This window comes from Anarhichas minor, unplaced genomic scaffold, assembly GCF_050575085.1.
Source record: "Anarhichas minor isolate MPS153535 unplaced genomic scaffold, ASM5057508v1 ptg000030l, whole genome shotgun sequence".
Classification (NCBI taxonomy): domain Eukaryota; kingdom Metazoa; phylum Chordata; class Actinopteri; order Perciformes; family Anarhichadidae; genus Anarhichas; species Anarhichas minor.
The window spans coordinates 7487518-7514920 of NW_027466476.1; the positions used below are offsets into that span (position 1 = coordinate 7487518).

At 41.0% G+C, this 27403-nt stretch overlaps 1 protein-coding gene across 1 annotated transcript in view; it reads left to right on the forward strand.

Annotated features, from left to right (window-relative positions):
- LOC142964558 (transmembrane protein 132C) overlaps positions 1-27403 on the forward strand; it is a 210159-nt gene that overhangs the window by 83512 nt on the left and 99244 nt on the right. Inside the window, exon 4 of the mRNA XM_076104924.1 lies at positions 24541-24681. Within this exon, the coding sequence (XP_075961039.1) occupies positions 24541-24681 (141 nt within the window). The remainder of the gene's footprint in view (positions 1-24540; positions 24682-27403) is intronic.

A 27403-nucleotide genomic window follows, 5' to 3' on the forward strand; every position in this document is an offset into this window, starting at 1 on the left:
ATATCCTCACTGGCCCACAAACTGCGCTTTGAGGTCTGTGAAGACATAATTCACAGTCTTCTGTCTGAGACTTGATTGGACAAATGTGCTTGACTGTTAATGTTCCCTATTGTATTATCTTTCCTACAAATCTGTTCAAATTGTTTGGAAGTTTGGCAATTTGAGACATTTAAAGGGTCAATTCACCCAAAAGCCAGAAGCCCTATATTTTCCCCTTACCCTCCAGGGGTGTCTATCCATGCACATAGTTTTGGTATGGTTACATTTACAGTGATGTCTGTGCATTGTTTTACCCAAAAAAAGGTGTATATGATTTAATTAAAAGCTACAGGACAGCTACTTAAAAGCCATTGATTTTAAATGATTCAGTTATCGTCTGTGTCCAAGATCAAGGATAAGTTTTTCAAATCAACATGGATGAGAAGTCCTTAATGTGCCTCAAAAAATGGACGTGGTTATATCTTTGATTCCATGAGAACTGGCAAACTCCATCTGCTGTTGAGGATTATGTGATTTATTTTTGTCCACATGGAAATGTCTCCGAAACCACTTCAGTCCATTGTGGAATTAAAGACATTACTTTTACTCCATGCATTTTTTTCCCTTTTATTATCCCCCCCTTGCAGTAGTGGTGAGTTGAATTACGTGAAAAGTGACATATTTTTTTATAAAGTGCTAATAAGCACACAAGTTAAGATATTTAGGAAATAACTATCTGCAGATTACAAAATAAAAAGAATGGATAAACGATAAATGTATGAAAGACCTTTGACAATTGGTGCCACTGTTCTGTGTAGCATTGGAAGTAGTAGTACATTTTGGTTTTAGCTTCACCTCATGTATATTTCAGAGCAAACAACATTATGGGGAGCCACAACATTTCCAAATTAAGAGGGAAAACAGTAGGTAGTAAGAAAATAAGTCAGCTTGAGGCCAGTGAATTTGCTGCTTGGCTGATGCAAAGTCATTATGCTTGATCTGTGCCAGCATGAAGTGAAGGCCTGATATAATGTAAAGTATTTGCTTCAGGTCAGAGAGATCACACCAAAAAGAGTGCTGAAGCAGTGTCTTTGAAATCACTGTTTGAGACATCAGGGTGATGTCTGGCCTGAGTGCAGTCTCACTAATGTTGTTTCAGAACTTGAGGTGCCCTCCTAGGTCAACCCTCATGCAAGGAGTCAGCATTATCATCGTTGGTGTTACTGAAGCAAGACATTCCCTGTGCAGAAGGAGTCTCCTATTGCCTGCAGCACTTCTCTTCAGGGCCCTCTGATGGCAAAATCGATCAAACCAAAGAATGTAAAAATGTTTGAAGATAATGATTAGGTCAAATCTAAAATTGACTTAACAGCGACCATCATGGTCATGATTTGCAATTACAGGACATTGATGAATGATAAAACATAGAAGTAGCACAATTGTTATGAATAAGAAAAGCAGAGCAATACCTAGCTACAGTACCAGCTTACATTGGCCGCCATAAGCCACCAGTAGCCAGACCAAGTAAGGCTGCAGCAGAAAAAAAAGTATGGAATTTAGAAACGATGCATTTCAATGCTAATGAATTCCCCTTTTCATTTGGAAGAGTTAGATTAGGTTATTTATTCTTTCAAAAGCTACATTGTCTCCCTCTCATTCCACATGTGCACACATACAGTACATTTTAGTCCATTTCAACATTCTTAGTCTCACATGTAAAAATGAACTAATACGATATGTAGTATTCTGTTGCCACTTTTGTAAAACCAAGAACAGAAATTACTGAGCAGTGTATGTAGGTGTGTGTGTGTCTTTTAACAGACAGAGATTAAGATATAAAGGAAGAGAGAGCGAGAGAAACAGAAGTGAGGGACAGAGAGACAGTAATGAGCACTCCAGTGGAGAGTGATAAGAGAGACAGAGGGAGAGTTGGTCTGCATAATGAGTCCTCCAGCATGGAGGTGGCATGTGGTAGGGAAGGAGGGAAAGAGAGAGGGAGGGAGGGAGGGATGAACGGGACTATTCCAGCGGAGAGTAGAGAAAGCAACCGAGGCAGATTGGATCACAGAGAATGGTCTGTAATGAGTTTTCCAGGGGACAGCGAGTAAGGTAGAAGACATGGAGGGAGACAAAATGATGCAAACTTCAATACTTTCAAAGGCATTGAAATGAGACAAAAAAAGAACGATGTAGGATTAGAGTAATAAAGTAATGAAGTAATTACAAGCCACTTGTTTTTTGAGCCTTATTTTGGTCATGCTGTTTTGTTTGTATGTTAGGCTGTAATTACAGTGGGTTTCACAAAGCTACCCAGCTCTTCCTTTATACCAAAACAAACTACTGTGAGCATAAAATGCTTCACAGGCACCACAGAATATTCTTAATAAAGATCCACTGATAGCAGCAGCCAGATGTTAAAGCTTAAATGAACAGTGAGCAGAGTGAACAATTGCTGTGTTTATTATAGAAACACAATATCAAAATGGTCATTGCTGTATATCATACTGCTGTTTTGATGTTCCTGCTCTCTTTCTAACTAGTTGTTACAAACTCTCAAATAGCAGCAGGTGGCATTAAGGTTTTACAGCAGACTCAGGTGTGTCATGTGCAAGTAGCTGGAAGTTGTATTGGTTTAAGGTGCAACGTTGCAACGTGACAACAATTATACTAAATTGTCTGAGCTACTCCGCAATCTTTGCTCGTGCCCCCTGGTAACTGACAATGAAGAAGCTGACAATGAATGTGCTCAAAGAAACCAATGGCCTGCACTAAATCTCACCAGGATTACCTTATTATTTAGGGGCTTTATTTAACCGTCTTGTTTAATAACCACAGTGGTTCATACTGAAGTCATATGTCATTTTAGCAGTTTTACAGATTCAGAAGTTTAGACCATTTAAAAAAGATCTCCAATTGATAGCTAGGTAACTCTTCAGAGTTTTGCTGTAGCTGTCAGGCTTAGGAGGTTTGTGAAAAGGTTTTGTTGCAATACACTGATTGTGTTATTCTATAACGGCCTGCTATGTTAATACTTACCAGGAAAAACTGTAATAAAATGACTGACTTCTCTAATAGTTTTCACTTTGTACTCACATTGCAGTTGAGGCAAAGCTTTGGGGTTGTTTTTGAGTGTAAACAGGACAGACTTCCAGAACACCTGTCAGTACTGCGTATGTGTGACTGATGTGTGATTGACAGCAAACATGCACAGACACAAACTCACTTCCACACATAGCCCCACACTCTTCTTTTTCACATGCAATGTCAGTGTCAACAGATAGATGAGGCTAAGCCGCCAGGATCCCAGTGGTGCTTTAACAATTAAACAATAAGGTACGATGCCATAACCTGCTACGTGAGTATGTGGATGTGTGTGTGTGTGTGTGTGTTTGTTCCCAGAAGCTGTCATAGTACGAGCAGTAGTGGGTGGCATGAGTGGAGACCCGTCGCCAAAATATCTACGGATACTGATGGACTCCAATGGTTAGGATAGGAGGAGAGAAAGCAAAACAACAACAAAAGAATTATACACCGCATGCATATGCATGCACGCACACACATTTTGAATATGTAGACATGCCAAATTACCCAGCCTCCTCTTCTCTCCTCCTCCACTCATAGAGGGAAGGACAGAGGAAGTCGAGGAAGGAATTTAGAAGTAGTGGGATCTGCATGCTGATGGACAGAAAAGCAGCAGATGAAGTGGGATACACACAAACGCACACACACCCATATGCGTGTTTAGTCAGCCATCCTGCAGATGCACACATGCAGCGAGCCAGACAGATAGACAGCTGTCCAGTCATCAGCTTCCCAGCCAACCCGTCAGTCAGTTCGTCAGCCATGCAGTCATCCAAACAAACAATATATCCATCCATCTCACCAGTCAACCAGGCAGTTATCTAACAAACCATCCGTTCAACCAGTTAGACACATAGTCAGAGATACAGGCAATCATGTTGGTAGATATTCCTACAGCCATAATCAAACAACCAGGAGACACAGAGGGTATAAAGGATTACAGGGATTTTGCAACAGGGACATGAAAGGGATGAGAGTGACACCTATAGCGCTCAATGTGGAGTTACATAAGAGCCTCAGACAGATGAGAGATGGAAAGATGGAGGTAGGTGCTGTAGAGGAAGCACAAAGAGAGGGTGTTCGATAGAAACATGGGGAAGGACGTGTGAGGAGGATGAGAGGAAAGAGTAGGCGTTGTTTATAGGAATTCAATGGAAGAAGTTGATGCCGATAGAAGTCAAGAAATCACAATAATTGCATACTAGAAAGACTAACTGTGATGCCTCATATTAGCTTTGAATGTAATTTGATATGCATTTACTCACAAAAGAGGGACTGTAGATTTTGTCCCCCTTCTCTTACACTGGGAGTCAAGCTGGTAAGGATCTCTTTACTCTTTTTAAGAGGATGGATTACAGCCACCAATGACTCTTCAGCCCGGTCTCATTCCCAGGGTGTCACGGTTCCCGATACTGACGCACAAGACAGTCTTTAGCATCTGAATGAGACGCACTGGGCTTTTTAAGTATCTCCAATGTAAACCCATCCATGGCAACATTATAATCTCAGAGCAACTGCTCTGGAAGTCAGGTGATGTAGGATAACAAGCACCAAAGTCCATGTAGGGAGGAGGACTGGACTCAATGGATGGGTCAAACAATAACGGAACTTTCTTCCAGGAGACAGTTGTCCGTGTCCAGTGTGAAACCGAAAGTCAGCGTTGACTTATTTTAAGTTGCGAAAAGTACTTGTCTCTATGTCAAATACGTAACGTTGGCTATATACGTATCTGTTTCAAACAGTTACGAAACAAATACGCTTATTTTAATCCAAACCACGATCTTTTTCTAAACCTTACCAAGGAGTTTTGTTGCCTGAACCTCAGTGACGCTAACGGGTCCTAAGCAAGTGTCCATACGTGACAAGTTGGGAATAAGAACGGGTCACCCTTCCAGCGTCAGTTTTACAAGTGTCAGTGACAGCGTGTCAATATACATTTGTTATGCACATCGTGCCTTTTTCAAATAAAAATGTGAAAGCCACTAGGTTTAGCTCGACTGACTCGCGACTCACGTGACAAGCAACTCAAGTGACAAGCAACTCAAGTGAGTCATGTGACTATTGACTCTCGTGACGATGAGACAAAAAGTCAACTTTACTTTACGTTCCGCAGGTGATACAGAGAGCGATCTTCTGTTTGAAAATCCTGTGTTTTTTTTAAGGGTTAGGGTTATAGGGATGTCAGACACTGAAGGATCACTGACCAAGCTGCGTTATTTGACGCATTGATAGGGAGAACGTGTTGTTCTATCCATACAACTGTATTCTGCATGTGTCTGTAAACAGCGGCTTGAAAAAATGTGAACCTATCCTTTCAGTCTGAGGTCCTTGTTCATGCTCACATAAATATTCTGAAGTTTGAATTGAAAATAGGAGGGAACTGACATAACCCTCATATCTATCTTTACACTTAAATTTTCTACAAAATTCAGCCAGAATGAAGCACATGTCTTGCGTTTCTAAAACAACCAGTAAACAACAAAAAAGATTATTCTACAACTACTTCTCCCTGCTTTCTCTTTGCTGTACCTTTTTTTGCTCTGCTACTCTTCTGCTGCTCTTTCTTGCTTTTCTCACTTCTCTTGCCACCTCTCCTCACCAGAAATCTCTGCTATTGACAGGGGAGAGGGGAGGAGAAGATGAGGATAAGACCAGGCTCTATCCATCGTGGCAAAGCGAGGGGGTGGTGAGGGGGAGTGAGTGAGTCTGCTGATTGAGGACCACTGACTGAAGCAGGGAACAAAACAGACAGGAGATAGGTTAAGGCAGTTTGACATGCAGTTTGTGAACAGTGAAGGCTCTCTGGTGACTTAAAGGTTCAGCAGTGGCTCTTTGGAAGTGATTTGTATATTTCTGGTGAGGCGTGCAGGCACCCATATTCTATAATTTCCTCTGAACACAATTATTTCCTAAACTTTAACCAACTGTTGATAAACTCACCCCTATCGTGGGTGGGCTGTGGCTCCTTGAGCAAGACGACGATACCTCATTGTTTATGATGGTTGAGCCACTGCCTTGCATGGTAGCTCTGCCACCATCAGTGTGTGTGTGTGTGTGTGTGTGTGTGTGTAAATAAGTGAATGGCAAATTGTAAAGTGCTTTGGATAAAAGCATTATGTAAATGCAGTCTATTTACTATTCCATGATCATAATCCTAAAGGCCAGTTTACAATATCAGTTTTTGCAATCATAACCTTTTTCTCCTTTAGTACAGTTTTACATCACTGTGGATGTTTTGTAATGCCGTCACTTCATTACGTTGACATTTTAAACTTTAGATGAATTGCTTTCTAAAGTTAATATTTCCAAATAAAGAGGCTACTCGTTGTGGTTGTGACTGGCAAGCAGTCAGGAAAACGCAGAAAGCTGAGTATGAGGTTTTTATTCATTAAAACAGATATTATCCAAGTTCAATTTTGTTGCTATTTGGACTGGTTTTATCTTTTGTCCAGCCAGTGAAACGTGGACTCACAGGGATAAAAGTGGACAGTTATAATTGGCAATTGGGACACCCTTGTTTTATTTATAGCACATGTGATGTGGCCTCGGTCTAAACGTTTGTCTTGCTCTGGACATTTTTAGACCCTGGATCAAACGCTGACCGTGTTTCTTTGCCTTAAATACATGTTTGCCTCAACTTTATCCACTCAACAAAATTGCTGAGCAAATACTTCAGCGGCACTCTTTTTCATACTTATTTACCTCCAAACATCCCCACCTGGGAGATGCTCAGTACAACATTAGTCCTCTGCTACTTTGCAGCTGGCAGACCTGGTGCCTCAGCACCACAGTTAAGGAGAAGAGACATGTTTGACTTAGTTTCACTCACTTTCCTCTGCACAGATTGTCCTCCGTAGAGTCATCAAGAGCATGTGACCCTCCGGCAAGCCGTTCAGTTCGCTCACCATTAGGCTTCCACCACCTCTATTTGTCATTTTGATGTTAACTCCATATTACAGTGTAGATGAGTCAGCCATGGCAAATAAATTCAGAGAGTCCATTGAATGAGCTCCTTAAAGTCTACACTGGATGTTTTTGTTAAATGAGTTCCAAAGAGTTGACTCTCGAAGCGGAAACGAGCTTTCCGGCGGCGGCGGCGATGCGTTGAATTAGTGGACTTAGCCACGCCAGGAGGGAGGAGAGGAGAGAGGCGGAGCTGTTATCACACTGCAGCACCTGGACCAAAGACAGACAGGACGGGACAGAGACGTCTGTCAAACACACAAACACACTGAGGCTGAGACACACACACACACCAAGCAAAACCCAAGCAGTATAACACACACCAATACTGTGTGAATTGTTGATTCACTTTTCTTCCGCTCTTAAAGGTCATTGTGGCTGTCCTGTCACATCCTTTTCTCTCTTAATTCATCTCTGTCACTTCTCCTCTCCCTGTCTTCTTCTGTCTTCCCTTCCCTATAATTTCTTCCTGTTTGTCATACAGCATGTTACTCCTCCTAATTTGGTGCCTTGTCTTCTCTCTCTGAGTCTTGACGTCTTTCTCTTATGTCTGTGTCTATATAATTCATATAATGTGCTTTGGAATGCCAGCATTAAATAAGTATCTTTTCGGACCGGATGAACTTTTTTATTGTTCTAAAAACTCACGTTTTTATTGTGTCCACATGACAAGAACTATCGTGGTTCTTGGAGCGCCGTTTTTTAAACTCCTATTTCAGAGTAGGTACTCTTCCAGTACAAGAGGAACCATGAGTGACAAAATTGTACGGTGATTCGTTGAACACATGAGCCGAAGTAGCACTGGCAAAAAAACTTTTTAAAGTTCGCTGTGTAAACAACAGACAACGCAAACGACAGCAAATAACGAAAAAAAGAAAGAAAACCCAACAGTGAGGTCTAGAAGTTATCTTTTTTCGTGAGCACAAACCCACTGAGCCAAAGAACAAATTAGAGCCACTGATCAGTGTGCTAACCCAGTAGCACAAAGCACACCCACTCGGCCGAAGACGCTGATTCGACAGAAATCGCAACAGGTACTTTGATGAAGGCTACTTTGCTTGTGTCGACATGATTGTGACACGTAACAGAGTTGTCTAAATATTATTATATTACTAAAGCACATTAAGACATATTAAAGCACAGCGTTTATAGCAAATGTAGCAAATGTAGCAAACGTAGCAAATGTAGCGAACTCGCTGTTCACCGATCTCCTAGCTGGTGAGCACCGGTTGGTTAACGTCACCTTAGCGTTCCTATTGGTGGTCTGAATGCATGTAGTTATTTGAAGATCTCCCCGGTGGGCAGTTCCTCTCAGGAAGTCCCCAGAGCAGTTTGCTCCAAAACGCCGAATGATTTCGAATGACTCATGTTTAACGCAATAATTATTTCCTAATCGTACATGCAGCACCAACTAAAATGCAATTGTCGGTTAGCAGAGACGCCTGATATATTGAATAGAGTGTAGCAACACAGGGTTGACATATTTCAAACAATTAGAATTAAATCTGAAATGCACTTTTTATTTCAAATGTATTAAAAACCTTAAACTTCCTTTTTGCCCTTGTAAATGGAATATAATTCTTATATATCAATTTACGCACATACAGCGACCTGAAGGTCTTTTTTGCTCCTTGTTGTGATGCCTCATTTCTCCGTGTTGTTTTCCATCTCATTGTCATTCCTCGTGGCAATCTTTTTCTCTGTCTTTACCTCAAAATTCATGCTATTCTTCTGCCAGCCTCCACATTTTTAGATCCCTTCTCTCTTTCAAGTGACTAAATTACACACAGGCAAACACACACACATGCATGCACTAAGAATTCCTAGTGTAAAAGAAGCCATTATGAAAAGCACAATCCCGGCCACATGCCAGACAGTGCTGTTTGCGTGAATGTGTGTGTGTGTGTGTGTGTGTGTGTGTTTGTGTGTAAGTGTGTAAGCGTGATTCTGCTTATTATGAGTGTTACTGAAGCACAGAAGAAGATGAAGCGTTTTAAAGTGTGCCTCTGCTGAGGTTTTTTAATTGCGATGACATTAATGGAACCCCGAGGTGCTGCATCTCTCCCGCAGCGGGTGACTGTTTTAACCTTTTAGCTCTGCTTAAGATTAGCAATACAACATTAGCATTCTAAAATGTCCGGCCCCTCTCACATTTTATCCGCTAAGTGTTTCTTGTGAAGGTTGAGAGTTTTCAGATAGAGCTGAAATAGTCTCACTCGCAATCTGTCATTTTTATGTGCCACTTTAACCTGTAAGATGGTCTGACTCTCTAATCAAGCCTCTACTTTGCTTGGCCAACAACTACTAGCAGTAGTAAGTGCAGTAATGGACTTACATATTTGTAAAACTACTGCTGTATTTAGGTCAATAACCGGCTTTGACTGTTTGCAAAACTTCCTTGTTGAGCAAGGACATTCTGACATTCAAGATCTGAGATTAAAAAGCACAAAGTGACTCAAAACACATTCTCCTTTTTACAGGAGAACGTGGCTTTGGTTTTCTGGCAACAAGGTTTCTGAATGCATTGCTTGTTGGTGGTGAACATATTGAATGTTGAAGTGCTCTTAAACAAAGAAACAATGGGAGTTTCCAAAGCTCTTCCGGTTTTTCAACGTTGTCCCCACATGGAGGTTGTGTTGCAAGTCGTTTTGTCGATAGAAATATAGATTTTTTTTTTTTTCTAAATGCAGCAGTTCCATTTCCTAAACTCTGCTGGCCATGAATACAGAATACATGGGCACAGTCAGGAGGACTTGTAGTAACTTACCTCCTTACTGTGATCAAAGTTAACCATGAAAACAGGACAGGGGAAAGAAACAACAGGATATTTTGGCTAGACTAGATTGACTGAAATTTTCAATTTAATCTTAAAACTAAAACAGACTAAAATGTCAAAAGGTTTGACTAAAACGGAATACTTATGGTTTATAGTTAATAAGATGAGACTAGTCAACTAAAACTTGACTAAAGGAACAGGATGACTAAATATGATGAAACTAACTAAACTAAGGACATTTCATTTACTCTATAGTCACTTCTTGTCAATTTTTAATAAAATTCAGCTCCCCAACCAGACTCAAAACCGACTGTTTTCTTTGTATGTGCACAGATGTGTGTGTCAAAGTGTCCTGACAGCTCACAGACCAACTGAGACCAAAACAACCTCACATATACCCTCAGCTCCTTCATCCACTTCACCTGGTACTGTTGATGTTTGTGTGAATGTGTGAGTTGTCTGCTTGACAAACTGATATGATGTGTACTGTTGTTCCATTCACTCCCAGAAACACACCTCAGACTCCGGTGACTGTTCTCTTATCGTTGAGTCTCTGCTCCCAGCTGTGATTGTTGATCAAACTTGTTGTTTGATCAACGTCCCTATTCGGGCGCCACGTGTTAGATCCGGGGGTTCTCTGGCCCGATACGGGGCTACCTACTGACTCAGATCTCTATTAAAAGATTGGCGAGCTGGTGTTCTGTCGAGGAAACTCGCCTGGCTTCTGCTAACTACCGTTACTCCTGACGTCTACCCTGCTTCCACTGGTAACGTGCACTCGGCCGAGGGGCCACCCTGGCCGGGCGCTTCTACCTAGTCGCGTCAGTTATGGCAGCTTTCCTCTTCTGGATCCGGGCTATTGGTAAATTGCCAGGTTAGGTTTTAACGGCTAGGATTACAACTAAAACCGTAAGGGACTGTTAAGTGGACCGGTCACTAGGATAACCATTAAGAACTCTTGTTGTTAAACATACAATAGATTTAACCTTTTACTGCCACGAGGAACTTTTACTACTTCAGCAAATGAATTATCTTGAGAAATTTACTTTAAATGCAGATTAGATATTTATTGCAGGATATATTAGCAGGGGCACAGCTACAGCTCACATAAAATAATACTACACTTGATTCGATCAGATTACAATTTCTTCTTAGGTTATACTCATTCATTTTCGATGCCGAGGCGGCTCGGTGGAGCTGGATTCTTGATGTGGTAAAAAGTCCTTTTGGGGTTTTTAGGAGCCGAAGGCCAGGCCTGACCTTCGGCTCCTCCTGCGTGGCCAACGAAGTCCGTTCAGTGATCCCTCAGGCTCAGTACAACGTCTTTGTGGAGGCTGCGTCCATCTGTTGTCCGGTTGTTAAAGTCAAACAGAGGGGAGAGGAAAATCTCCATCTTTCAATCTTTGTCCCGGAACGGCTGTCTTCTTTCCGTGAACAGAGACGAAGTCCTCCGATGCGGCTGTCGAGGTCCAGTGTTCTTCCTCCGTGGAGCACTTGGGTGGCTCCCGCGTTGAATCCCGTCTTGCTCTTTGCAAGTCTCTCTTTTTATAACACTTTGAGCTCTCTCTCCCCCCTCCTCCCCAACACTCCCTCCCTCGGCATGTGATTTACATGACATCATTGATTATGTGTATGTGCTGCGAACAACACCCTAACTTTCTGTGTGTGTGTGTGTGCTGGACACACCTAACTTCCCCCTGTGGATGCTCTCACTTCCTCAATGTTCGAGCGTGTTTCAAGTTACACCCGTGGATGTGTTCGGACAACACCCCAACATCTGTTATGATCTCATCCTTTAAGGCCCCCACCCTGCTTACATCAGCTCTTTCCACCCACACACAGACTTCACTTTACTTAGTTACACATTCATTATTATTATCAGTTTTACATTTGTTAAATCACTTCATAATTCTTATGTTTATACACACTTGCTTTAAAATGATTACTAGATTTCATCCTTTAACTATAAGTATATGCTTTGTGTCCCTTTAGCCTACTTTCATATCGAACTGTATTCCTTCATTTAAAGGCAGCTTTCCTGGGATCTCAACTCTCTTTTTTGACACCGGTTTTGTTGACATGTTTATTTGTTTGTTCTGTCGGCCTGCTGGTACCCTGGTGACCATCGTTGCATCGTTTGCTCCATGGAGCCCAATGAGACCTGTGTTTTCTTGCTGTGCAAATGTATGTGTCTTGGTGTGTGTGTGCCGGTGGATGTCAGCGTACTGTATGTGTAAGTGCAAGCTAGCCAGTCAGAATAGAATAGTGTGTGTGTGTGTTTGTGTGTGATTTGTAGACTTGAATTCCAGTGGGATGCTTTGGTTGATAAATACCAATCAAATCACACACGCATACATTCTCCCATTGCCATCCCTGTACTTTTGGATCTCTTCCTCTCATAATAAATGAAAGGCTGAAGTCTTGGACTCTTACATTTTTATCTCTCCGTCCAAATGAGCCGCGTAGAGCTTTATTGCGCTTTTGAGGAATCAGTTCTCGCCCTCATGGAGCCTTATATTGGTGGAGCTTTTCCTCAAAAATTAGTGAATTTATTCATTATCGCAGCTGGGACTCCCTAAAGTTCCTCTTGATAACAGCGGCACAAACCTCTCTGCTAAGTTTTAGTGACAGAATGATGTGAAAACAAATCTACGTTACAAAGAAAATAGGCAACAACTTTTTCGGGGAAATGTGTTTTGCAATATTAACATATCTGGCAACATTCAATATAGCTGCAATTACCTTTTTAGAAGTTCGTATAGCTTAATCCATTGTTACAAACATTAAGCCGGGCACAGCTGCTGTTCTGTACAGTAAGTAGGACTGTTGTGATTGAGCTGCATTTTCCATTAACACACGCAAAGGTGTAAAGATCTCACAGATCAGAGGCTTTCTTCACATTCTGTTCTCGACCAGAGAAGGGGGTTGGGTTTGTGCGTGGCCAGGAGCATCAGGAGAAATGAAAATCGTCTCTGGATCAGAAGATTAGAAGGAAAATTACTTAATTATCCACAAATTGGACTCATTTTGATGTTTTTGACTTCCACCTGGTTTCAATGTGGTTTCTTGTTTCCGTCTTATTTTCTCTTTTGGGTTTCATATATTGTGACGAAAACATTTTTACTTATAAACCTTGAATACTGAAGCTTACTGGTAGGGCAATTTTCCCGCTTTCTGTCAGAGCAGCAGCAGATTTGTGCTCCAATGGTCTTTGGCTATTGTTGCCGACCTGGTGAGGCCACATTCCGACTGTTCCACTTATTCCAGCCAAATACGCCCACACTGCTTTTCACCACCAGTTTATCCCAGCAGGTTACCCTGAAGTGTTTCCAAATAACCTTAATCTAAGTTAAGAAAGTGCAAGGCATTCTAACAAATAATACAAGGGTATCAGCAGCACACTAACTGCCATCCCCATCCTCTTGTTACAAAAAAGAAATCCAAATAGTCCTGATACTGGAAAACAACACAAACAAACAAACCAAATCAGATTAATTATGTAGCAATAAAGTACCAAGTGAATTTCAAGGGATTTCCTTTCATTCTGGTCAGATTTATCAAATGTAATGGTAAAAGTCTTCCTTTAGCGTTGCACTCTCTGCCTGCTGAAAGTGATCTGTGGTTGCTACACTGCTAATCTGGGACCTTAGCCCAGAGAACTAGCTCCGAGCTACTACCACAGCCAACAACCCACCACCATTGTCTGTGTCTTTGTTTACAGAGAAATATGTCGTTCTAATCCCATGTGGGGTGGGAAGTGGAGTGGGCGCGTTTGATTCCATGTGTGAGGGTTTTTATTTGAAAGAGATCCAGTAACCAAACATCAAGCTGTGCAGATTACATTATCGGCGTCCTGCTTAGAAATGTGTACAGAGGTAGCAGTTGTAAAAGTCCCACGCTTTGCTTCATGCATGCTGGACTGCTACACATTGGCTTCATCCAATGCGAGGAAAGATTGAGACTACAAAGAGAGGGTCGGTAACAGCTTAGTCTTTGGTAATACGATAAGTGCTTTGTGTGACAGCTGTGAAACATCCAAGAAAGAATGACTAATGTAGGACTGACAAAGTGTGATGACTCAGACTTTTATTAAGGTACGTCAAGAGCAATCATTTATTTACACTTATGCAGCCCATTCACAGCTTTATGTCAATGACTTGTTAATCTGCCCCTGTTGATTTTTCATTTACATGGCAGCGCCCCAAAGTCACATTTAATTTTGAAGTAAATCAGCAAAGTTTTTAACTTGTGCATTCATACTCATTTTGCAATGGTTTCTTTAAAACCTTCAATATACAATATCTTTGGAGCTTGTCCCTAACGTAAACAGACTTCACCTGAGATATGCTCTTGTAGATCTTCACCTCCATCTACATATCTCTCCATCCATCCATTTATTCATTCATTTATCCATTTTCTTTTCTGTTAAAAGTCGTGGGAGGCTGTGACCAATGCCACAATGCACTGTGTGAGTAGGACTCCAGTCTCCAGTCAGAGCTAACGCACCTAGGCAATGATTCTGAGTCATCTAACTTCCATGTCTTTGTGGAAAGAAACTAGAGCACATGGAAGAAATCCATACATGTGTGGGCCAACAGATGCCAATCCCTCTCAGAATGGCCGCAAGGAAATCTGAAATCTCAGCATACCTCAACACCATTCACTGAGTTCACTCTGCATTCACAACCTTTTTAACAAGTTTGACAGAAAAATATGTGACTTGTTGTCAGCCCTCAACCTGACTGGCACTTCATTCAGTATAATCTGGTCAAACTGTCACAGAATGCATAAGGAATACATATTTCAACGCTTCACTGTAACTCTAATTAAGTTATAAATTTAGGCATGGTCAGTGTTTTTTATCTTACTCCTCCACAGCTGTGTTTGACAGCTGCCTTGGGACAATTGTCAGGAGTTACTGTACTTAAGCTGCATTAGCTTCCACAACTTTCACAGGACAGCAAACCATCATCTTAATTGTCATACTCCTCACCATCATTATATCCATGACTCTCTTTGCATAATACTGTGTCCTGGGCCATGCAGCTAAGGACACAGAGCTGGTATTATACATTGAGCTGGTTATTGAGCTGGTATTATACATTGAGCTGGTTATTGAGCTGGTATTATACATTGGAATTAAGGAATGAATGAATCGCGTCACCCTTTGGTGACCAAGTAAGTCCAACAGCAGTGGCAGGTCTCTGGCAAACAAAACATTAACGTATCAGTCAGAAAATGAGTTCTGAAGTCTGAAGTCTCAACAGCTGGCTAGATGATTGTACTTTTTACTGACGATCATCCAGGACAAACTCCAGCAGATTATGGTATTTAGTACCATGCAGGACAGATGTAGGATGGATGCATGCATAGAGGCTTCTATAATGGCTACCCCTGCAGGGCTGGTGGTGCAGAGGCCTGTTCAGTGGTGCAAAACAAAGACCAGGTCTGGAGCAGAAGGCAACTGATGGCATTTTTCTTCACTCATTCATAATTAACACACAAGAGGGGCCAACATATGTGAACATAGGCATGTAGAAGTCCCCATACATTGAGCAAAGAGGCATGCAGTGTAAGGGAATTCACATGTCTACTTCATGTACCGTACACTGAATCAAACAAACACAAACAGACACTCGCACACACATCATGTTTTCCAGCAGCTTTCATCATTATTACAATAGTCATTTAGCAGTGGACTTATATAACTGGGGAGCCAGCTGCTCAGGGAGCAAGAGGGTCTGTGGAGAGGGACAGCAGTTGCATTGTGTGTGTGTGTGTGTGTGTGTGTGTGTGTGTGTGTGTGTGTGTGTGTGTGTGTGTGTGTGTGTGTGTGTGTGTGTGTGTGTGTGTGTGTGTGTGTGTGTGTGGTCATTGGGTGGATGGTTGGGGGGTTAACTCCTCGCTCACTCCTAATTAGAAAAGCTAAATGTTGTTGTTATCAAAGACAAAATCAGAAATGCAAACTGAAAATATGATTTTGCAAATAAAATTGTAAACCTTTATGGAGGTGTCATTTACAGAGGTTAAGTTTGATCGCAGTCTGCAGTGAACAGCTGAAATAATGAGATTTTGACAGCTTACAAAATCTCAGCTTACTTGAGTAATGCCTTGCAGGGAGAAAAAAAGAAAAGCAAAACAAGTCTGGGTGAGAAAATGTTTGGGGAGACAGGGTCGACGTGGGTCGGCTACTCTTCAGTGAGTGGAGGTGATATTTTAACTGTCAGTTGTAATATCTGTCAACAGTAGTATGCTATCATTAGCCTCAAGTGATAGAATGTTTACCATTGCATGGCAACACCATTAGCTCGGCCAAACTTCGATACCAACCAAGGACCCAGACCAGATTTCTCCTCTGAATGAGTGAGTGAATCGGGGATAATTCAGCCCTGAACTCATGTCTTTTGAGCAATCGGTACAACCATTCTTACACACATGGTAAACGATATTACAACTTATTTGGCAATCATTGCCATCTTAAAGGAGAGCGATTTCTGATCTGATGGCACTAGTGGGCTGAACCATATGAGCATTTCATACCTCTATAGTAATGGTTTGTCTTGGTTTAGTTGCAACTACTAGCCTAGGGAGAGAGTGATGTCATGGTTGTCAAGAAAACAATGTGGGACAAACTGTGGTCTCCTGTGTCAACTCCACCTGCTTTTATGCTACATGACCTTCTCCCTAAGAACTTTTGTGGCGTCATGCTATTCGGCCTTTGTTCCACACTGACAAGAGTTATAATTCACATGTCCGCTAGCTGTCCTTGCTAGGTGAACGTAAACAGGTCTGTAATAAGGCATTTTAACACACAACAAAAGCTGTTTTTTTTTAGGACAGTCTCAACCAAGGTAATGGAATAAAAAAGTAATGTATTTTGAATGCCAATCATCAGTTACGGTAAGTGCAGCTGCTATAGAAAGAGGCCTCAGGGAAGTTTTTTGTATGATACTCCGTTTGTGTTCGAGGAGAAAATGGGCGTGATAGAGAATGTTGTACTGGAAGAAAGAAATATGAGAGGGAAAGACAGCTTTATAGAAGATAGAGATAAAAAGCCAATGTAAAAGTGGGCAGAAGGACAACAAATGAAAGACAGGATGAAACAACAACAAAGGAAGTGAATAAAAGGGCGAGATGCATCCAAAGTAAAATAACAGAAAAAAAGATTCTGGGTAGACAGATATAACAGATGTTCTCACAGTGAGACACATGTGACCTGTGACCAACATAACGGGGCTCTTTTACATCCTTCTTTCAAATGTCTAACAACAGTTTGTAATGACTTTCCAAATTTACAGCTTCCCATCTGTCTCACAATATCTTGAAAAACATCCCCACCTGTTCATTCTAACAATTTGAAACCCTTGCCTTCCAGTCTGTCCATCACTCCCATCTTCAAAAAATACATACACTCAAGGTCTTAGTGAAGTAAATCGCCATAATTGCAAGACGTTTTAAGTATTACAAAAAGTCTTTAAAAAGAAAAAGACATCTGCTCCCACGAGGCAACACATCAGCAATATGAACACAAAACAATCTCTATCATAAAAGTATTAATTATGCCTTTCTTCATACAGCTGTATATACCTTTTATCATCCGTAATTGTATCTGTTTTGAAGAGTTCACATCGTGAACTTAATATCTAAAAAGACTTTTAACATTTTGTAAAGTGAAAGTGATTCCAACAGGATTAACCTTTCATAACATGTCTCTGGCGAGCCAAGAGTTATGCATCACAGGACGAGAACTTCTTGTCATAGCACCAACTTTGCAACTTGTTAAGACCTCGTTAGAAACCCTTTCTCGACTTTTCAATTTGTTGACAGCTTGTCACTTGTAGGGAAAGTAACCCTGTCTCTTCTCAGTGTTACGATCACAACAACAGATTGTTTTGCCTCTGCCTCTCAAAAAGCAGGAAAAGCACAAAACAAGATTTTAATGATTTGACAGTTGACTCATTTAAATGCCGCTCATGTCCAATGAAGTCAGCTTCTCCAGAATGTGTTGAGAAAATATGCAGGTTTTTTTTGTTGTTGAACATCTGTCTGCACTTCTAATAACTCGCTGCCATTTTCCTTATCGTTGCTAGTGCTGTTTCTTCAAGTCATGAATTATCAACGATGGTCGTGGTTTACCGAACAGCAATCTTGGCCCACCTTTTAAAAGAGGAATATTTTTCATTAGGAATAATATTTTCCTTATTGTTATCCCATTATGGAATGTTGCCTCTTCTGAGCCGAATATCAGGATTCAACAATCATCTTAACGTGCAGATATTGACGGCAAACTTTGGCTTCTACACCAGCAGGAATCATCTAGAAAGGTTTGCTCTCTGAGTCCTGTACCTTCAGATGACAGTTTAAATGTGTTGTACTGTCACAATTTGGCCCTAAACTGTTGTACTTACACTTAAGACACCTGCTGGTTCAGTTTGGATGCAGGATAAGCTGCACTTCTACAGTGCCTCTTACAGTATCCTTCCAACCTGTCTTTCCCAAAAACATCTGTTCCATCAACAACTTCAGACAAACAATATGTCTTCTTCTACTTTTGTCTCTCAGACACATCTGCTGCTGTTCGTGCAGCAACGTTTTCTGACACATAGCGTATGGCGGGTCTGCTCTTTTGTTTTGAGAAGAATGCCTTTTGAGTTTACATTTATGTTTCAGGCATTTTGCCACATTTTTCCACTTTCATCCAGAGTGACTTGGCAATGAGTGAAACTGTAGAATAACCTTCAATTTCTTGAACTTTACAGGAAACCAACTGAGTGCAAAGCTCAGAGCTATGGATCACTGTGAACCGCAAATAATGAACCGAACAGGAAAAAGGATTGTTTAGAAGAAGCATTGCCATTGTTACCATAGGTCTCTTATATTTTGAACTTGGTAGTTGAAGAGAAGTGAGGTTAAAAAACATCTTACAAATTGAATGCTTGAAGAACCACAGGCCCTGAGACCATGGGCACTTAATGCCTGTGTCTTTGACCCCTTGTGAATACTTTAGGAGGACATTGGTTGATTTGCTTTTCAGGAACTCAAGACTTTATCTCCATCGTGACTGTTCAGACTTCAGTTCTGGTTTTGGGCCATAGAAATACAAACATGGTTCTGCAAAGATGTGAACCTAACGTTCCTCATTTACTTTAGTTTAATGTCCATACTCTTATGGTGTAAGAGGTGGAAATGGGGTAAAAGAGGAAACAAACATCCAGACAGACTCCAGGGAACGTGAAGGTGAAGTAGCAGCAACATCCTTCTTGAGACGTCAGGAAATTTGATCTTGACTTTATGAATTAGGGGCAAACACATGCCACTGGTATGAAAAAGAGGTCACAAATGCTATGTGCTTCGTGAAGCTTGAGAGTTGCCATTGAAAAAGCACAAACCTCCTTCTTGTATCTGTTTTGATTGATCTCTATAAATAGAGTTCACATGGTCACAACAGATACAAGAAGGTTTGTGAACTCTTTTTATAGAGATCAATCAAGGCCCTAGTTTACACTTGGAGCTTTCTGGTTTCAACATACTTGAAAATAGTTTTGTCCATTCAATCTCCTATTGTGTGCCTGGTAAATGGTCAGCCTGCTGTCATTTCAGTTCCTCAGCTGTGATGCTGAAAGATCAACTGGTTCTGAAGACGGTGACGATTAAGGTCTGGGTGTGGATTCAACGGTCTCTCTCTGGGCTTCCTCTCCCTTTCTTTCTTTCTCACCCTGCCTTCCCTATCCCCCTTTACCTCTTTACCTGTCACTCACTCTCTCTCTCTCTCTCTCTCTCTCTCTCTCTCTCTCTCTCTCTCTCTCTCTCTCTCTCTCTGCTGAGTGTAAATATTTTCTTCTATCATCAGATGCTCCTCAAGGAAACCAGAGTTATCACAAACACTGCAGTGATTTACTCACACACACAGTCATACATGACCTTGTGTCAGTGCTGATAGGGCTCCTGTGTAAGAGAGCGATAGCGTGTGGGTGTGTAATGGTGATTATGATTAGATGTACTCTGTGTAAACCAGAGGCAGATACACCATACATGTAGCGTCTCTTACCGGAGTCATCCAGCAGCTAAGAATTGAGCAAAATCAGAATTTTCTAAGTACGTGCAAATGTGAGGTAAAGAGACCCCCTTGGGCATATATGAAATGACTCCCAAAATAAAAGAAAAAGAAAAAGAGACATCATCACTTTATTGCAGTGTAGCTTTTTGGCATATTGCCTTTTCCCTCTGCATACTCTTTATTTTTCTACTTGGAAAATAAGTGTTGAAGTGCCTATAAACAAGGCACTGCTCCAGAAAAAAAGAAGAAAATAAAATCAATGTTAATGCTCTGTGAGCTACCTCATGGCCAACAGGAGCAGACTGTAGCTGTGAATGTGTGTAAAGTATGAGTGTCATCCAGGGAACGAGGGAGGAATAGATGGCCAGTTAATGTTCCTGCTGTAAATAAAGTTTTAAGTGTATTACACTGAAATTCTTGCTTTGACAACATCATAGATTTATAATATAGTTAAGGCACTTTTTGATTTCAGAGGAAAATAAGATGGCGAAAACTGACAGCTATTGTAAAGCTACTGTTTTTTTACAGTATCTCTGCTGTATCAAAATAATAAGCTTACCATCATTTACTGTAATAATTGAAACATTACAGTATTTTACTGGCAGCAGTTTCATCAGCAATATGCTGTACACCAGGGGTCACTAATAGGCGGACCGCGGTCCGGATCCAGACCCAGACGCCGTTGTATCCGGATAATTGAGAATTATTACATTTTGATGGAGACGCTTATATTGTAACCGGCGCAGCTTTTTCAGCCTTTACAGACCAGAGTCTTTAACTAAGAATGGACAGACTCGTATAAGTGAATTCTTCACACGGGCAGTTTAAAACCAGGATGTCTCATATGTTCAGAGACCGTGGCGAATATTAAAAGCATTAATGTGAAGCGCCACTACGAGACAAAGCACAACTCTTTTTAGATGGTTAGGTCACTCTTAGAATGTCATTGTAATTGTACATCACAACTTATTATGTCTTGAGGTTTATCACACAGAATGTGTTGCAGATTAGAACAGAATCATTGACCTGAAACATAAAACAAATGGAGAGAGAGAGAGAGAGAAAAAAAACAGACAGATAGAGAAAGAAAGACACAGACACTTGTCAGGCTTTGTTGCTGTACACAGATCTGACAGAAGCAGCTTAGGGACGCAGCCTTGTCCATCATTCTGCTTGTTGACAGACATGCACACACACAAGCACACAACAGTCCTGACGGATGCAACATGGGAAAACAGTGTTGCTGTATTTTCTTACATATGTGAGTGTCTCTGTGTGTGTGTGTGTGTGTGGGGGGGGGGGGGGGGGGGGGGGGGGGTCATTTGGACAGGACATGGATGGAAACTGACTGTTTGGGGGAGGCATACAACAATGAGATGGTAATTCTAGTTATGTTGACTGAAACAAAGGGAAAATGTCCGCAAATACAACTAAATAAGTCATCTCGTATAGAAAGATTGTTGCCATGATTAAAGCACCATTGACTTGGTCACACTTTCGTATACATGTTTGACATATGCCCTACAAAAAGCAACATCATTTGAAATTCCACAAATTCAACATTCACTCTTCTCCTCCTCCTGAGGGAAATATCTGGCTCTGTAGCTCCTATGCTCCACATGTTCACCAGCTAGTACGTGGTTTGGTGCTGGGCAAGTGGGCGCACAGTGGGTTTATCAGAGCTCTTCTGCTGAAAACAACCGCCTGCTGAGGCTAGAAGTGAGGTCAAAGGGAGCATTCCGAGCGAACTTGAACAGTAAAGTGGCATGCTGTGAGTGCACAGTACTACATAACTTGCCCACTACGTGACACGCCATTGACACGATCACAGTTTGGTTAGGTTTAGGTGCCAAAACTGCATGGTTAGGGTTTACGTGTCATGTAGTTAAGAGAGTGTGTCTCGTAGTAAAGTGGGTCTGTCGTGGATCCTGCGAGACTGCTGATAGACCCTTCTCAAACAGTTAGCTGAAAGACTCTAAAATGGTCCACAGACCTGAGGGAAGCTGGGGAGTCAAGTGATAATTCTCTTGAGGTTCATTGCAACGACCAACTCCTGTCACATTAAGCACAGGAGGTCACTTGTCAGTAAAAGGCAAGATGTGTAAAGCGTTTGATGAAACTACAAATGTTGTACTGTGACAGTCTCATATTTGCTGCATGTTATTCTTTCTTCAACCCTGATCTGATTTAAACATCCTACAATTCCTCACAGAAAATAGGTATTTTTCTGCCTGTTTTGACAGATTTGTTGCAGTGTTTGGTTGTCACCCTTCAGATAACATGTCAGTTGTAATCATTGGCAGTCAGTTTCAAAATGTTCACTGACAGGCCTCTACTTTCTGTATTAGTGGTGGCTTTGGGCGAATGTTGCAATTTTACGCCTGCCACAGTTTTGGCCTCCAGTTGTAGTGTAGGACTGCCTCTCTAAATGTGTTGTGTATGAATCTTTACATTGTATTTGCTGCTAAAGAAAGTGCATTATTTGATATCACATTAACTGAGATCTATGCTCACTCTAAGAAGTGCTGGAGAGGTTGTATTCATTGTATTAGTGTGTTTTATTTATGATTTGTGTTTTCCACAACCGTCTTTCTCGAGTGAATGTTTCCCAGCCGCTGTTCAGGCAAACGTTTCTGTTCTCCATTCCTGTCAGTCTGTCATTCACATTCTATCTGCTGTATTTTGTTATTCTCCGAACTCGCTTTGCTTTCTGAACTTTCTGAGCCACCGTCTGGGTAAAGTAAATTTCCTTTGAAGTGGATGATCTTAAATTCTGGGTTGGTTGAGGAGGAGGACATAGTGAATGGGAGACAGAGGGAGAAGAAGGTGAGGTAGGGAGATAGAGGAGACAGAAGGAGAGAAGGATACAGAGAAAGAAACACAGGAAGCAGAACAATTTCTAAGTTTTTTAAAATATTATTATTTTATGTCAAATTCAGCTGTTGAATTATAAAAGAGGGGGACCGCACATTATTTTTATGCTGCTTTGCTTCTCACACACACACACACACACACACTAACGGTATTTTTCTTGGGAACATGAGCACCCACAAGACCTTTACAACTTCTCACTTCCTTTTCCCTTGTTTTTCCTAACCGGAGCACATAAACAACACATAATTGGTAAACCATGGAAAATCTTCCCCTCGTTTAAAATAAACCAAGACACAATTGTTCAGAGTCAAACAGAAAAATAAAGTGAGTTTTCAAGTTTTCACAAGAGGGTCGTTCCCTTTGCCAAAAAGCATCTTGTTTAGACACACAGGTGCATCTATACATACATACTCACAAACATATGTACAGAAAGCACATCAAGGGACGGGCATGGCATATTTGCTGGCAGTTTTTGGCAAGACATGAAGCGAGACAAACACGAGAAAGTATTAATGAGAAAGGAGACAAAAGAGGATTTGCTTCCCTTCTGTGTGGAGGAAAAAGTTGAGTCTGTGTTGGTATTTGTTGTTTGCCAAAGACTATTGTAAGTGTGTTAATAAGAAAAGCAGTAAACAAGCTTGCGTGCATGTGCGCGCATGCTTATGAAGTGTGTTAATAAACTGAGGGAGGGTCTTGTCAAAGTGATAAATATACAAAACACACCGGGACGGATTAGAGAAAGAGAGGGGGAAAGGGAGACAAAGAAAATAAAGAGATTAACCATAGGATGCCTTGAGATTGAAGGGTAGAGGAGGTGCAGAGGTGGGGATGAAGGAAGGTATATAGGGAAGGAAGAGAGGGAGGAAGGCAGGGAAAGAAATCACAGAGGGATGGATGAAAGGCAGAAGGAAAGCTTTAGGAGGACGTGAGGAAAAGAGATGAAAGAGGAGACCTGGTAAGGAAAATAAAGGAGAGAGAGTGGCGAGGGAATGGTGAGGTAGGAGGAATAGAAACAAGGAGGACATCTGGACGGGAAGGATAGAGAAGATGGGTAAGAAGGGAAGGGGTATGTCGTCCAACAGAAAGCCGAAACAAATATGGAAGTGTAGGGAGAGTTGGAGTCAAGAGAAATGGAGGAAGAAATCATCCAGTTTAATGGAAAACCTGGATTTAAAAAAAGGGCACCGATGAATGTTCTTAATCTAATTGAATAGAGAATAAAGTCCACTGGAGAAGGGAGAGGATTAGGGATGGCAACATGTGAGGGACAGTTAGGAGGTTTGATGTATATGTTTACTAAGGAAAGGAATAAAGTGAAGGTGAGAAAAAAATAAGTATTTGAAGAGGACAAAGGAAAAGAAAGAGAGCAAAATGAATGGAACAAACAATAAATTATATTAACAGCAAAGTCACATTTTGTGTATTATATATAATATCCAGCACAGCATACATCCAATTCACCACGCAGCACTTACTTACTAAAATGTTAACTTTCATAAGAGATTCTCCTGTCACTCCGTCGTCTTCTCCCACCAAAACATACCGTGGGAGGCAGCACCATGCTGGGTGAATCATTTTAAAAAGACATTTTATACAAAGAGTATGGCACATATCAGGGATTAAAGAAAATCAGCGAGGAAATCGGGGGAAATTCCAAGCGAACCAAATTCAATTTTAAGCAAATTCCCCCCGACTGTCAGTCACTGTGACAACTCTCCTTTTTTTGTGTTTGTGATGTGCTTCTGTGAACTTTAGATTAACCTGGCTTTCTCTTCTCACTCTCTTCATTTCTCTCTTCATCTCTCTGCAGGGTGTGGTTCCAGTCAGGCATTAACTTCCTGGCTGTGAAACCCAGCAACCTCGTCGCGTGGGAGATCAAACAGGAAATGGCACCGGGAAGCAGTTCGTTGGCGGTGATGTGTCAGAGGAGGGTGTCCTCCACAGCAGAGAGGTAGGGCTGAAGCTCGCATATCTACTCCTGTTTATTCAACAGCTTCCTCCGTCAGCCACCGATTAGCTCCAACATGGAGGTTATGTTTTCGGTTCGTTTGTTGGTGGAAGGGTGTAGCATGGACCAGGGAATAACCCTTTACATTTTGTAGTGGATCTAAATCACAGGGCGGATACACTAATTATTTGTCATTGTTGAGATGGTTCATGGCCTTGTTGAAGGTCTGCGCTCTCCGATCACCCTTCTAGTTTCTTCCTTTTGTATTTGTGTGTTCATAAAAGTCTGCGGGGGGCTGTGGTTATTCTGCACTAAGGCCATAAAAATCTCAATTATGAAAAGATAGGTCAGTTATTTTCACAGTAGAAGTTTCTGCAACAAAGAACAATTAAATATTTATGATGTATGTTTCACCTACACATTTAAGTTTACAGGTAAACTAGGATGGCTCTTGCTTCTGTTTGTTGTTATTATTATTATTTCTTATTCCAGGGAGACACCCGAGGCAAATACACTGTTTTTTTATGCACTGGTCAATTTTGATATTTCTGCCTATTTTGCTTCCACGTCTTCTTTCAGATTAGTGGAAAGAAAACATCCAAAATACACATTTCGGTGTTTATTTTATTACTTTGTCTGTTTGCGTCTGTAGATTTCTCCTAAAGTCACGAAAAGTTTGCAATAGATAATGCCTGTTAAGAGTAGAAGGCAAGAGTAGAAGTAACAATTAAGGGGATTTATTTCAAACTCAGGTACTTGCAAACAAAGGTTCTCAAACAATGTGGGAGAGGCTGGGGCAAAGTGGTCGTGCCAAATTAATATAAATCAATATAACAAAACTAGGCCTGGCTAACTCCAACCTCTGACAACAAAACAGAAACAACATGGCTTTACTCGCTTATCTAAAAGAATAGCTTCACCAAAACAAATACAGGGGTGGTACACCTGCCAATAATCCTCAAGTATCTAGACAACGGTGAACAACGTGTGTGTACAAATGTAAAGGGTACCCCAACTCACCCACTGTCCTCCACCTCCCACTACAAACCTTAACAGATCATCAATAACTGTGTCACAGCTCAAACAGGCAGAGAACAAACACGAAGAGGGTGAACTCCTCAGGCTACCTCCTTTTATTCTGGACCCAGTGTGCTGATTGTCCAGCTTGAAGTGTGTGGAGACCAAGGAGCAGCATGACTGGCCTGCACAAGTAGAAACCAATCACCTTGTTTGCAGCTGGAAAGAACACAAGGGAGGGAGAGAGAAAGAAAGGCAGGAGGGAAGACAGCACATACACGGGCGCTTTGTTCCTGCCTGACATGTAGCAATGCCTCATTTGTATATTTAAACATAACATTTCAGAAAACTTGTAATACAAAAACTAATTGTCTTACTCTAAGTAACCAACTGTTTCATGGTGATATCAATGTTTATAGAATTTTAAAGGCTGCTTTTCTCAAAATTAATTTCACCCTGAGCCAGAAATCAGTGGTACTTACACCAAACTCTTCGGCTTCATTCTTATCTATATTCTAAATGGTTTTATTGAGAAGTTTGTTCATATATCATTCATAGGCTTCATTTGATGAACATTTTATTCCTAAAAACAAGGCAACATTTATTTTTTTCACAGCTGTTGACAGGATTTTCTGATTAATGGGAGTTATAAAAATAAATCTCCAAACTCCCTCTGTAAAAGCATTTAACTCTAATATGTCAACAAAATGAGATTCAAATGTTGCACTTGGTTTAATCCAATGCTTAGATTTCTGTTCTGGAAATGTGAAATTAGAACAATAAAATAATCCCTCATTTGCATATTTAGACATACATTTTGAGTAAACGTGCAATGCCAAAAAAAATTATAATTGTTTTATTGTAACTAATCAACTGGGGGAAGTCCCATGACAATATCTATTAGTTATTTTTTTTACCCATGGGGTGTCTCCTCCTAGGTTTCTAGGAGCTATCCTATAAATGATTGAACACTGTATTGCATCGACAGTGTAACACCAAAAGTCTATTTACTGATTTGCTTATAATGTGACCTTCAAACTGCAAACTCTAACCCATAAAAGTGTATGTTTAGGTTTACATACTGAGGAGTGTCAAATTCATAGACGAGAGGTTGTGTGGTTACACATTACAGCCTGTACCGTACACACACCATGAGCATGTACTACACATACACAGTGGGCTAAAAAACTGCAGTGGAAAGCACTGACCCGTGTGTCACACTAAATTTGCCATTTACTTGGTAATTGCTCTGCCCTGGTTGGTTATGTTAGTGGTGTATGTGGATTTTGAGCTTGTGAGTTTAGTTTGTGTCGGGAGGGTAAAACCAGATAATGAGTCGGGTGATCAGCACTTGACCCCAGTGCATGGGTTAAAGGTTGTCGTCTCATTGATACAAAAAATAACAAAGACGGATGAAATAGGATAAGTCTGGATGAGACTTTTAAAAAAGAAAAACAAGGTGGTGAGATAAATGTTTCGCTTAAAGAAGGTAAAATCAAGATGGCAAACAGAGACTGAGGTTAACTGGGTAGCAGAGAAATATTGATTCAAAGTGCACAAGGCAACGGTGCAAACACAACACAATGCACGTGTAGCAAACACAACACAATGCACGTGTATCAGGTAGGGGAATTGAAGTACATGAACTGAAATAGCCTTGATCCAGGAGATACCAGTGGTTTGACTCACACACAAGCTCCAAGCTTTT